This window comes from Aotus nancymaae, unplaced genomic scaffold (assembly GCF_030222135.1).
Source record: "Aotus nancymaae isolate 86718 unplaced genomic scaffold, 86718_ANA_hifiasm-v0.15.2.pri h1tg000006l, whole genome shotgun sequence".
Taxonomy (NCBI): domain Eukaryota; kingdom Metazoa; phylum Chordata; class Mammalia; order Primates; family Aotidae; genus Aotus; species Aotus nancymaae.
This window is the reverse complement of record NW_026988417.1, coordinates 6,204,784-6,218,476: the sequence shown is the minus strand read 5'-3', so window position 1 is coordinate 6,218,476 and position 13,693 is coordinate 6,204,784. Positions and strand designations below refer to the sequence as shown.

At 47.7% G+C, this 13,693-nt stretch overlaps 1 protein-coding gene across 3 annotated transcripts in view; it reads right to left on the bottom strand.

Moving 5' to 3' along the window:
* The window catches only part of LOC135270211 (cyclin-Y-like protein 2), a 41,398-nt gene extending 27,715 nt beyond the window's left edge, over positions 1-13,683 (bottom strand). For 2 of the 3 annotated variants that reach the window (XM_064365564.1, XM_064365565.1), the window contains exons 1-3: positions 13,600-13,683; positions 6,744-6,901; positions 4,666-4,816 (exon numbers count right to left, since the gene is read on the bottom strand). In XM_064365564.1, coding sequence (XP_064221634.1) covers positions 4,666-4,816; positions 6,744-6,901; positions 13,600-13,627 — 337 coding nt within the window. In that variant the 5' untranslated portion in view covers positions 13,628-13,683. The remainder of the gene's footprint in view (positions 1-4,665; positions 4,817-6,743; positions 6,902-13,599) is intronic. The other variant, XM_064365568.1, reaches the window with a different exon arrangement.
* Positions 13,684-13,693: the final 10 nt, after the last annotated feature.

Below are 13,693 nucleotides of genomic sequence, written 5' to 3'. Positions count from 1 at the left end.
ACCCATCTCACATGCAACGATACACAAAGACTCAAAACAAACAGAAGGAGGAAGATTCACCAACCAAACAGAGAGTAAAAGTAAATAAATAAAAAGCAGGAGATGCAATTCTCGCCTCTGATAAAGTAGACTTTAAAGCAACAAAGAGCAAAAGAGGCAAAGAAGGACATTACGTAATGGCAAAAGGATCAACGTAACAAGAAGAGCTAACGATTCTATAGATCAACGAGACAGAAAATCAACAAGGACATCCAGGACTTGAACTCAGACCCGGAACAAGTAAACTTAATAAACATTTATAGAACTCTCCACTTCAAATACACAAAACACACATTATCACCTCACACCTATTCCAAAAGTGACTACATAATTGGAAGTAAATCACTCCTCAGTAATCGCATAGCATTTCATAGGTTTAAATGAAATATTGGTTGGCTGCTTGTTTGTCATTTTCTTCCCTTATTCCTTCCTGTCTGCATCATTAAGTATAATTATTGGTATAAAAAAGGTTTTCAATACCCATTACTAAACCGCATTCTAGCCTGGGCAAGAAAGCAATACTCCTATTCTCTCTTTTTCTCTTCCTTTTTCTTCCTCTTCTTCATTCTTTTCTTTCTTTCTTCAAAAAGAAAAAAAGAAAATGAAGGAATTTATTCTTTTTGAATTCACCCCAATTTGAGACAGTTACATAAAAAAAAAAGTATGCATATGTCAATGTCTGTATCAATATGCAGTATCAATATAATCAATGCACACAACAATATGTATCTGTACTTAAATCATCTCTTTAGCACTAATTATTACAATCTGATGGACTGCAAAGCAAAAGTATAAAATCCCACAAAACCAAAAAATAAAAAAAAAAAAATAAAAAGAGTATTCAAGCCAGGTTTCAATCAATGTAAAAGTTTATTTTGCCAAGGTTAACAACATGCCCAGAAGAAATAAACACAGAATCACAGAAACAGTCTGTGGCCTGTGATTTTCTCCAAAGGTGATTTTGAGAGCTTCAATATTTAAAAAGAAAAAGTGTGGAAGTGTGATGCCTCTGGCTTTGTTCTTTTTGCTTAGGATTGTCTTGGCTGTGCAGGGTCTTTTGTGATTCCATATGAAGTTTACAGTGGTTTTTTCCAGTTCTGTGAAGAAGGTCATTGGTAGCTTGATGGGGATAGCATTGAATCTATAGATTACTTTGGGAAGTGTGGCCATTTTCACAATATGGATTCTTGCTAACCATGAGCATGGACTGTTTCTCCATCTGTTTGTGTCCTCTCTTATTTCGTTGAGCAGTGGTTTGTAGTTCTCCTTGAAGAGGTCCTTTACATCCTCTGTTAGTTGTATTCCTAGGTATTTTATTCTCTTTGTAGCAATTGTGAATGGGAGTTCGCTCTTGATTTGGCTCTCTGTTTGTCTGTTATTGGTATATAGGAATGTTTGTGATTTTTGCACATTGATTTTGTATCCTGAGACTTTGCTCAAGTTGCTTATCAGTTTCAGGAGATTTTGGGCTGAGACGACGAGGTCTTCTAGATATACAATCATGTCGTCTGCAAATAGAGACAGTTTGACTTCCTCCTTTCCTAATCGAATACCCTTTCTATCTTTTTCTTGCCTGATTGCTCTGGCTAGAACTTCCAATACTACGTTGAATAGGAGTGGTGAGAGAGGGCATCCTTGTCTAGTGCCTGATTTCAAAGGGAATTCTTCCAGCTTTTGCCCGTTCAGTATGATATTGGCAGTAGGTTTGTCATATATAGCTTTTATCATTGTATGCTACATTCCATCAATACCTAGTTTATTGAGAGTTTTTAGCATGAAGGCTTGTTGAATTTTATCAAAAGCCTTCTCTGCATCTATTGAGATAATCATGTGGTTTTTGTCTTTGGTTCCGTTTATGTGATGGATTACATTTATGGATTTGTGTATGCTGAACCCGCCTTGCATCCCTGGGATGAAGCCTACTTGGTCATGATGGATAAGCTTCTTGATGTGCTGTTGCAATCTGTTTGCCAGTATTTTATGGAAGATTTTTGTGTCGATGTTCATCACGGATATCGGCCTCAAGTTTTCTTTTTTAGTTGAGCCTCCGCCTGGTTTCGGTATCAGGATGATGCTGGTCTCATGAAATGAGTTAGGGAGGAGTCCCTCCTTTTGTATCGTTTGATACAGTTTCAGAAGGAATGGAACCAGCTCCTCTTTGTACGTCTAGTAGAATTCGGCTGTGAACCCACCTGGACTTGGACTTTTTTTAGTTAGTAGGCTATTGATTGCTGCCTCTACTTCAGCCCTTGTTATTGGTCTAGTCAGGGTTTCAGCTTCCTCCTGGTTTAGTTTTGGTAGAGTACAAGTGTCTAGGAATTTATCCATTTCTTCCATCAAAACAGCATGGTACTGGTACCAAAACAGAGACGTAGACCAATGGAACAGAACAGAGACCCCAGAAGAAACACCACACATCTACAACCATCTGATCTTAGACAAACCCAGCAAAAACAAGCAACGGGGAAAGGACTCCATGTTTAATAAACGGTGTTGGGAAACCGGGCTAGCAATGTGCAGAAAGCAGAAACTGAACCCCTACCTGTCACCTTACACTAAAATTAACTCCAGATGGATCAAAGATTTAAACATAAAACCTAACACCATAAAAACACTCGAAGAAAACGTAGGCAAAACCATCCAGGACATAGGCATAGGCAAGGACTTCATGACTAAAACACCAAAAGCAATGGCAGCAAAAGCCAGGATAGACAAATGGGATCTAAATAGAAATTCCATTTGACCCAGCAATCCCACTACTGGGTATATACCCAAAGAACTATAAATCATTCTACTATAAAGACACATGCACACGTATGTTCACTGCAGCCCTGTGTATAACAGCAAAGACCTGGAACCAACCCAAATGCCCATCAATGATAGACTGGACAAAGAAAATGTGGTACATATATACACCATGGAATACTACACAGCCATAAAAAACGATGAGTTCGTGTCCTTTGTAGGGACTTGGATGAATCTGGAAACCATCATTCTCAGCAAACTGACCCAAGAACAGAAAGCCAAGCACCGTATGTTCTCACTCATAGGTGCGTGTTGAACAACGAGAACATGTGGACTCAGGGAGAGGAGCATCACACACAGGGGACAGTTGGGGGGGCAGGGCAGAGACATGCCAGATATAGTACGCACCTGAAGTAAAATAGATCAATCAAAATACAACAACAACATTGGCTCAGATTTGTTATGACACACTATGCTGGCCAAACAGAGCACACCGGGGTGCTGTATTTGGTGCAAGGGACGCTGCTTGGCAACCTCTGATCGAAGTACAGCTCAGTCATATCTTGAGCGCCGATGGTGACGGGGAGCTCGCCACCTCTCTGTGGTGCCTCCTGCCTCAGATCCAAGTGGGTGCTGATGGTACAGCGTCTCCAAGTGGCTTCCTAGCCCTTGGGACTGCAGACTTCTAGGGCCCTGGCAATGCTTTCTCAGTAAAGAAGCCAAGCTGGCAAAACACATCCTCTTCAAAGCCAACATAATGCCCCTGCCTGCCCACGGCGCTCTCTGCTGGTGCACTAGGCGACCTTCAGGCTATCTGGGACCAGCTCTGACAGCCTCCGCTCTGGGATCAGCTGCCGCGGCAGCCTACACATGCCATGGGGCAGCAGCGGTGGCATCCCTGGACACTGGCCCCAGTAGCACGGAACCCGGGAACAGATACTGCCACAGTCAGCCCGCAGATGCAGGAGGGCAGGAGGCGCTCAGTCACAACTCTGTGTCTGCACAGTGCCCAGCGCCTGCAAACCTGTGCTCTGGGCCAGGCCCAAGGAAAAGTGGACCCTAGGGTGGGACGGCGCTACGCTCCACGACCCTCAACGCCCTCGGGGAGCAGCCCTGCCAGAATCTGCCAGGGCCTCAGCTACAGCTCCCACCTGGAAATGGTGCAAGTCACTATCAGTGGCAACCCCTGGCCCTGTCCTCCCCCACCAGCAGCAGGAAACCCGGGACCAGATGTCACCACGGCGCCTAATTTAGGTTGTCGGCGGCACAGCTGCAAGGTGATGGAAACCGGCGCTCAGCCTCATCGTGGGTGCTGCAGTGGGCCCAGAGCCCGCGACCCCCCACTCTGGGCTTGGGCCAAGGAGGCACAGGTCATAGGGTAGGGGGAGTTGCCTTGGGCGACCCCCAGGCTGTCTGAGACCAGCCCTGCAGTCTCCCGTGCATTCTGCTGCACCTGCCACTTATAGATGGCATTCAGCAGTGTGGTGGCAACCCAGGATCCTGCCCGCCTCCAGCAGCAATGCGGACCCAAGGGCCAGATCCTGCTGCGGTGCCTAAATCAGGCCTCGAAGCAGGAGGAGGACTGGAACTGGCATCCAGCCCCATCTCAGTGGCTGTAGGGTACCCAGCACCTGTGACCAGCACCCTGAACCAGGGTCAAAAAGGAAAAGGAGGAGGGCGGGAACAGGCACTGCCACCCTCTGCCACGGGCTCAACCGTAGCTGCCACCTGCACACGACGCGGCAGAAGTGGTGGCAGCCCCAGCTCTGCCTGCAGTAACCAGCAGGGGGAGACCCAGGGACTGAGGCCGCCTCAGAGGCTGCCACCTGGCCACCTCTGCACCCCTGTCCCTGCCCTGGTGGCAGCCAGTCACGCTCCTACCTCTCCGGCGCTCTGCAGTCTCTGTCGCTGCCACCCACCGCAGCGAGGCGAGCCGTGGTGCCACAGGCTCCAGGCTCCAGCCTCCAGCATGCAGCAGATGGCTCTGCCTTCTCCTGGCATGGAGCAGCTGGGCGGGCAAAGCCGGAAAAGCCTAGAACGGGACACAGAGAGTGGTAGTGTTAGACCCCCACCTTGTCCTGCTGGCCACCGGGTGGCACGGGCCAGTTTCAGCGAAGGCACTCACACCCACCCTCCACAGTCCACAGCATCTCTTTTTGGCCCAAACTGGCTAGGGAGTGGAGACTGGAGACACGATGGGGCCTGGGCTTCCTGCTCCACAGGAACCACTGGGACCATCCAAGCTGTGCTCGGGAAGCAGGAGCAGCAGAAACTCAGACCCAGCCAGCCCTCCCCACCAATGTGCTGGTTCCCACTCCTGAGACCTCCACCCACAGGCCCCTGTCACCCCGTGGTGTCTGCTACTGCATGCCTGGGCATCCCTGGCAGGCTCTGCAGCACACAGTGTGAGGGCTCAGGCCTGGGAACCATGATGGGTCTGGGTGCCCTGCTGTGATCAGGATTTTCACAGAAACATGTGCCCGCCACGCAGGAGGAGATGGTCCTTTAGAGTTTAGAGTCCGGGGAGAGCAGGACCACTCCTCTCTCAGAGACCACCGCTGTCACTGAAACCTCCATCGCCTGCCACCGGTAGGGCAGCTTCCGACAGAGCCCCTGATCCGCTGCCACCGGCAGTGTAGCCCCAGGATAGTGTCAACACCCCATCCCCCACCACCAGCAGTGTAGCCCCAAGACAGTGCCAACGCCCCATCCCCCACCACCAGCAGTGTAGCACACGATGGCAGCCCCTAACCTGCCCCTGCCTTAGACACTGCAGCACTCGATGGCACCCGCAAACCAACCCCCTGCCATGGGCAGCACAGCCCGGGATAGCGCCCCAACGGGTTCCCTGGGGTGGGCAGTGTAGCCACAGATAGGGTCTCCAAGCAGACCCCCACCGCAGGCAGTGATGCCCCATATGGAACCCAAACCACCCCCCACTGCGGGCACTGCAACCCTCAATAGTGGGTGCCCTAACTCACTCCCCGTCGGGAACAGTGCGGCCCTGGATAGAGCCCCCAACCAACCCCCCGCCTTGGGCAGTGCAGCCACAGAGAGCACTCCAAACTCCCTCTCCACCTTGGGAAGTACCACCATGGACAGCTCAGGTAGCCCGATAGTGCACCCAACCTGCCCCTGTCACAACCCACGCACGCAGCCTGAAATAGCACACTCACCCACTCTTTGCCAGGCAGTGCAGATCCCTGGGAGCACCTGACCCACCTGCCGCCTCTCCACCACTCAGGCTGTGCATCCGGCCCCCACAGTTCCCCCACCAACCCTCTACCCCCCTCCACAGGCAGTCCAACCCTGTGTAGCTCTCCCGACAAGCCCCCCAACCTCTGTCTCAGTGTAGTCCCCGTGGCGCCTTTAACACCACCCCTCCACCCCACCAGAACCCTAACCCATCCTCCACCGCCAGCACTGCAGCCCCAGATAGTACCCCCAACCTGCTCCCCATGTGGGCAATGCAGCCTTGGATAGTGCCCCCAAACAGCTCCCAGACACAGGCAATGATGTCCCGGATACCACACCCCCCACCCACTGGGGGCAACGTAACACCTGATAACACCCCCAACCCATCCCTCACCGCTGGCAGTGTTGCACCCCACAGTGCCACCAACCCATCCCAGACCTGACAGCTCCTCCAACTCACCCCCCACCTAGGGCAGTACATCCCTGGACGGTGCCCACAAGATACCCCATTGCTGCTGACGGTACCGCTTGGGACAGGCCCCATCCCAGCCCCCAGCAATGGGCAGCACATCCCAGGAAAGGGCCCCCAACCCTCTCCCCTATGCGGGCAGTGGCGTCTCAAATAACCCCCCAACCAGCCCCCGCAACACCAGCAGTGACACCCTGGATAGTGCCCACTGCCCATGGCAGGGCACCCGCAAGCCGTCCCCCATGCCTCAGGCTGTGCGGGCCAGGATGGCGAACCTATCCCACCATCTTTTTACCTTTCCAGCTGCGCTGCAGTCTCTGTCACCGCCACCAACTGCAACAGCGAGGCGAGGGGATACTGCACACTCCAGGCTCCAGCCTCCAGCATGGGCAGCTACTCCTCCTTCAACTCTAAGCCAGCTCGGAGCAGGTAGGCCCACGAACTCAGAAGAATCTGAAATGGTGAGACCAACGTGTACACACACACAGAAAAACACTGCAAAGTAGCAAAAAAATCCAATCTAGAACCTGACCAGACAATTCTGCAGACACAAAATCCAAAAACAGATAAGAGATTACATCCTCAAAATGAGCTATTCATTAGGAAAATGCAATTTGCCAGGCAAGGTGGCTCACGCCTGTAATCCCAGCACTTTGGGAGGTCTAGTTGGGCAGATTATCTGAGATCAGGAGTTTGAAACCAGCCTGACCAATATGGTGAAACCCCATCGCTACTAAAAATACAAATATTGAAGTCGGGATCGCAGCTCCGAAAGAAGGCGCAGAGGGTGAGTGGACGCCGCATTTCCAGACAGATTTTTACTGACCACAGACCAGGGGATTAACAGGAGGAGGAGCCGCATGGGTCACCAGCGCCGCTGGTTTGAGCGGAGCGGCGTGCCGCTCGGCCTACGCCCTGAGGTGGGGGGCGGCGGATCCACGTACAGAGCGAGAGAGACCGAATCACCTCTGAGCCAGCAAGGGGAGCTGAAGCAGGGATTCAAGCCAGGACACTCCCGGGCAAGGGCACGCCACGAATCTCAGAGCCGCTGCTTTGGCTGATGCAGCGGCTCACAGGGCAGCGGATTTTTACTGCCCACAGACCAGGAAATTCACAGGTGGAGAAGCTCCACAGGTTGACAGCGCCGCTGGTTGGACTGGCGCGGCTGCTCTGCCTGCACCCGAGGCAGGGAGCAGCGGCCCCTTGTGCAGAGTGAGCGAGACCGGATCCCCTCTGGGCCAGCAAGGGGAGCTGAGGCAGAGACTCAACCCAAGAGTTTCCTGGGCAAAAAGGAGGCCTCCGGAAACACGGCTGAACACGGGACGGTCCAGCTCTGTGGAGGAGGGGCGTCACCCACCGGGAAACACCCTGCAGTTCCCAGGACAATTTGCCCACAGCAGCTCAACGAAGCCTCTGCAGGCTGAGTGTGACTAGGCTGCCACCTTGTGGGCAGGGAAAACCATTGCAACAGCAGAAAATCATAACGCCCTAATTCCCTGGGACAGACCACCTAGGGGGAAGAAAAGGGGGTTTATGAGTTCAGCTACTACAGACTTAAAATTACCAAAATCAGAAAGACAGCAACTACAAAGTCGATAGGTGGATAAATCCACAAAGATGGGAAGAAACCAACGCAAAAAGGATGAAAACACCCAAAACCAGAACACCTCTCCTCCTACAAGGGAGCACAACTCCTCACCAGCAAGGGAACAAGACTGGATGGAGAATGAGCGTGATGAAATGACAGAATCAGCTTTCAGAAAGTGGATAATAAGAAACTTCCGTGAGCTAAAAGAACATGTTCTAACCCAATGCAAAGAAACTAAGAACCTTGAAAAAAGACTTGACGAAATGTTAACGAGAATGGACAACTTAGAGAGGAAAATGAGCGAATTGATGGAGCTGAAAAACACAACACGAGAACTTCGCGAAGCATGCACAAGTTTCAACAGCCGAATTGACCAAGCAGAAGAAAGGATATCAGAGGTCGAAGATCAACTCAATGAAATAAAACGAGAAGGCAAGATTAGAGAAAACAGGGTAAAAAGGAATGAACAGAGTCAACAAGAAATATGGGACTATGTGAAAAGACCTAATCTACATTTGATAGGTGTACCTGAATGTGACGAAGAGAATGCATCCAAGCTGGAAAATACTCTTCAGGATCTTATCCAGGAAAACTTCCCCAACCTAGCAAGGCAGGCCAATATTCAAGTCCAGGAAATACAGAGAACACCACAAAGATATTCCTCTAGAAGAGCAACCCCAAGGCACATAATCGTCAGATTCGCCAGGGTTGAAATGAAGGAGAAAATACTAAGGGCAGCCAGAGAGAAAGGTCGGGTTACCCACAAAGGCAAGCCCATCAGACTTAACAGCAGATCTCTCAGCAGAAACCCTACAGGCCAGAAGGGAGTGGGGGCCAATATTCAACATCCTTAAAGAAAAGAACTTTCAACCCAGAATTTCATATCCAGCCAAACTAAGCTTCATAAGTGAAGGAAAAATAAAATCCTTTGAGAACAAGCAAGCACTCAGAGATTTCATCACCACCAGACCAGCTTTACAAGAGCTCCTGAAGGAGGCACTACACATAGAAAAAAACAACCAGTACCAGCCACTCCAAAAATGCACAAAATGGTAAAGAGCATCAACACAATGAAGAATCTGCATCAACCAATGGGAAAAACAGCCAGCTAGCATCAAAATGACAGGATCAAATTCACACATAACAATATTAACCCTAAATGTAAACGGACTAAATGCCCCAATCAAAAGACACAGATTGGCTAACTGGATAAAAAGCCAAAACCCATCAGTGTGCTGTATCCAGGAAACCCACCTCACAAGCAAGGATACACAAAGGCTCAAAATAAAGGGATGGAGGAAGATTTACCAAGCAAATGGAGAACAAAAAAAAGCAGGACTTGCAATTCTCATCTCTGATAAAATAGACTTTAAAGCAACAAAGATCAAAAGAGACAAAGAAGGACATTACATAATGGTAAAAGGATCAATGCAACAAGAAGAGCTAACGATCCTAAATATATATGCACCTAATACAGGAGCACCTAGATACATAAGGCAAGTTCTTAAAGACTTACAAAGAGACCTAGACTCCCACACAATAATAGTGGGAGACTTCAACACCCCATTGTCAATATTAGACAGATCAACGAGACAGAAAATTAACAAGGATATCCAGGACTTGAACTCAGACCTGGACCAAGCAAACCTAATAGACATTTGCAGAACTCTCTACCCCAAATCCACAGAATATACATTCTTCTCAGCACCACATCACACCTACTCTAAAATTGACCACATAATTGGAAGTAAATCACTCCTCAGCAAATGCAAAAGAACGGAAACCATAACAAACAGTCTCTCAGACCACAGTGCAATCAAGTTAGAACTCAGAATTCAGAAGCCAACCCAGAACCGCACAGCCTCATGGAAATTGAACAACTTTCTCCTGAATGTTGACTGGATAAACAATGAAATGAAGGCAGAAATAAAGATGTTCTTCGAAACCAACGAGAACGAAGACACCACATACCAGAATCTCTGGGACACATTTAAAGCAGTCTCTAGAGGAAAATATATAGCAATAGGTGCCCACATGAGAAGAAAGGAGAGATCTAAAATTGACACTCTATCGTCAAAATTGAAAGAGCTAGAGGAGCAAGATCAAAAAAACTCAAAACCTAGCAGAAGACAAGAAATAACTAAGATCAAAGCAGAATTGAAGGAGATAGAGACACGAAAAACCCTACAAAAAATCAATAAATCCAGGAGCTGGTTTTTTGAAAAGATCAACAAAATAGACAGACCACTAGCCAGACTAATAAAAAAGAAAAGAGAGAATAACCAAATAGATGCAGTAAAAAATGATAAAGGGGATATCATCACAGATGCCAGAGAAATTCAAACCATCATCAGAGAGTATTACAAACAACTCTATGCACATAAACTAGAAAACCTGGAAGAAATGGATAAATTCCTGGACAGTTGCCTCCTCCCAAGCCTAAACCAGGAAGAAGTCGAAACCCTGAATAGACCAATAACAAGGTCTGAAGTCGAGGCAGCAATTAAGAGCCTACCACCCAAAAAAAGCCCAGGTCCAGATGGGTTCACAGCCGAATTCTACCAGACATACAAAGAGGAACTGGTACCATTCCTACTGAAACTATTTCAAATAATCCAAAAAGAAGGAATCCTTCCCAAATCATTTTATGAGACCAACATCATCCTAATACCAAAACCCGGCAGAGACTCAACAAGAAAAGAAAATTACAGGCCAATATCCATGATGAACATAGATGCAAAAATCTTCAATAAAATACTGGCAAGCCGATTGCAACAGCACATCAAAAAGCTTATCCACCATGATCAAGTAGGATTCATCCCGGGGATGCAAGGCTGGTTCAATATACGCAAGTCTATAAATGTAATTCACCACATAAACAGAACCAAAGACAAAAACCACATGATTATCTCAATTGATGCAGAGAAGGCCTTCGACAAAATTCAACAGCCCTTTATGCTAAAAACTCTCAATAAACTAGGTATTGACGGAACGTACCTCAAAATAATAAAAGCTATTTATGACAAACCGACAGCCAATATCATACTGAATGGGCAAAAACTGGAAGCATTCCCTTTGAAATCGGGCACTAGACAAGGATGCCCTCTCTCACCACTCTTGTTCAATATAGTACTGGAAGTTCTAGCCAGAACAATCAGACAAGAAAAAGAAATAAAGGGTATTCAATTAGGAAAGGAGAAAGTCAAATTGTCTCTATTTGCAGACGACATGATTGTATATCTAGAAGACCCTATCACCTCAGCCCAAAATCTCCTGAAACTGATAAACAACTTCAGCAAAGTCTCAGGATACAAAATCAATGTGCAAAAATCACAAGCATTCCTATACACCAATAATAGACTTAAAGAGAGCCAAATCAAGAACGAACTGCCATTCACAATGGCTACAAAGAGAATAAAATACCTAGGAATACAACTAACAAGGAACGTAAAGGACCTCTTCAAGGAGAACTACAAACCACTGATCAACGAAATAAGAGAGGACACAAACAGATGGAGAAACATTCCATGTTCATGGTTAGGAAGAATCAATATCGTGAAAATGGCCATACTGCCCAAAGTAATTTACAGATTCAACGCTATCCCCATCAAGCTACCAATGACCTTCTTCACAGAACTGGAAAAAACCACCTTAAACTTCATATGGAACCAAAAGAGAGCCCGCATAGCCAAGTCAATTCTAAGCAAAAAGAACAAAGCAGGAGGCATCACACTACCGGACTTCAAACTCTACTACAAGGCTATGGTAATCAAAACAGCATGGTACTGGTACCAAAACAGAGATATAGACCAATGGAACAGAACAGAGGCGTCGGAGGCGACACAACATATCTACAACCACCCGATCTTTGACAAACCTGATAAAAACAAGCAATGGGGAAAGGATTCCCTGTTCAATAAGTGGTGTTGGGAAAACTGGCTGACCATATGCAGAAAGCAGAAACTCGACCCCTTCCTGACACCTTACACTAAAATTGACTCCAGATGGATTAAAGACTTAAACATAAGGCCTAACACCATAAAAACACTAGAAGGAAACCTAGGCAAAACCATTCAGGACATAGGCGTAGGCAAGGACTTTATGACCAAAACACCAAAAGCATTGGCAACAAAAGCCAAAATAGACAAATGGGACCTAATCAAACTCCACAGCTTCTGCACGGCAAAAGAAACAGTCAATAGAGTGAATCGGCAACCAACAGAATGGGAAAAAATTTTTGCAGCCTACCCATCTGACAAAGGGCTGATATCCAGAATTTACAACGAGCTAAAAAAGATTTACAAGAAAAAAACAAACAAGCCCATTCAAAAATGGGCGAAGGATATGAACAGATACTTTACAAAAGAAGACATACAAGAGGCCAACAAACATATGAAAAAATGCTCATCATCACTGGTCATTAGAGAAATGCAAATCAAAACTACATTGAGATACCATCTCACGCCAGTTAGAATGGCGATCATTAAAAAATCTGGAGAAAATAGATGCTGGAGAGGATGTGGAGAAATAGGAACACTTTTACACTGTTGGTGGGAGTGTAAATTAGTTCAACCACTGTGGAAAACAGTGTGGCGATTCCTCAAGGACCTAGAAATAGAAATTCCATTTGACCCAGCAATCCCATTACTGGGCATATATCCAAAGGATTATAAATCGTTCTACTATAAGGACACATGCACACGAATGTTCATTGCAGCACAGTTTACAATAGCAAAGACCTGGAACCAACCCAAATGCCCATCGATGATAGACTGGACAGGAAAAATGTGGCACATATACACCATGGAATATTATGCAGCCATTAAAAATGAGGAGTTCGCGTCCTTTGTAGGGACATGGATGAACCTGGAAACCATCATTCTCAGCAAACTGACACAAGAACACAAAACCAAACACCACATGTTCTCACTCATAGGAGGGTGTTGAACAAGGAGAACACATGGACACAGGGAGGGGAGCACTATACACGGGGGTCTGTTGCGGGGGAGTGGGGGGGACAGCGGGGGGGGGAGTTGGGGAGGGATAGCATGGGGAGAAATGCCAGATATGGGTGAGGGGGAGGGAGGCAGCAAATCACACTGCCATGAATGCACCTATGCAACAACTTTGCATGTTTTTCACATGTACCCCAAAACCTAAAATGCAATAAATAAATAAATAAATAAATAAATAAATAAATAAATAAAAAGAGGAGGAATGCAGGTGTGGTTTTAGAAAAAGGGAACTCATACGCTGTAGGTAGAAACGAAAATTAGGATACTCCAGCTCAGAGGGCCGTGGGGCTCGGAGGGACCCAGGTCCCAGACTTCACCATGGCTCAGGGCCTGTGCACTCCTGGACGCTGGATGCAGGTCAGACATGGACACAGCCTCCCCGGCAGGGCTGTGGACACCGTCACAGCCAGCACCCTACAACCGCCCCCACACGGACGACTGGGGCCCAAAGGCCCACAAAGAAGTCAGGACTGGAAAGCACGGAGCCGCGGAGAAGGAGCAGGGAGGTCTGGAGGATTCCCGGTGGGGTACAAGTCCCCGCCACTTACCCCAGAGATACGCGTAGTCCTCCACCATCACGTGGAAGCCACCACGGCTTCTCCAAAGAAACTCGCTCTGACCACGCCGCGGCCTCTGCTGACT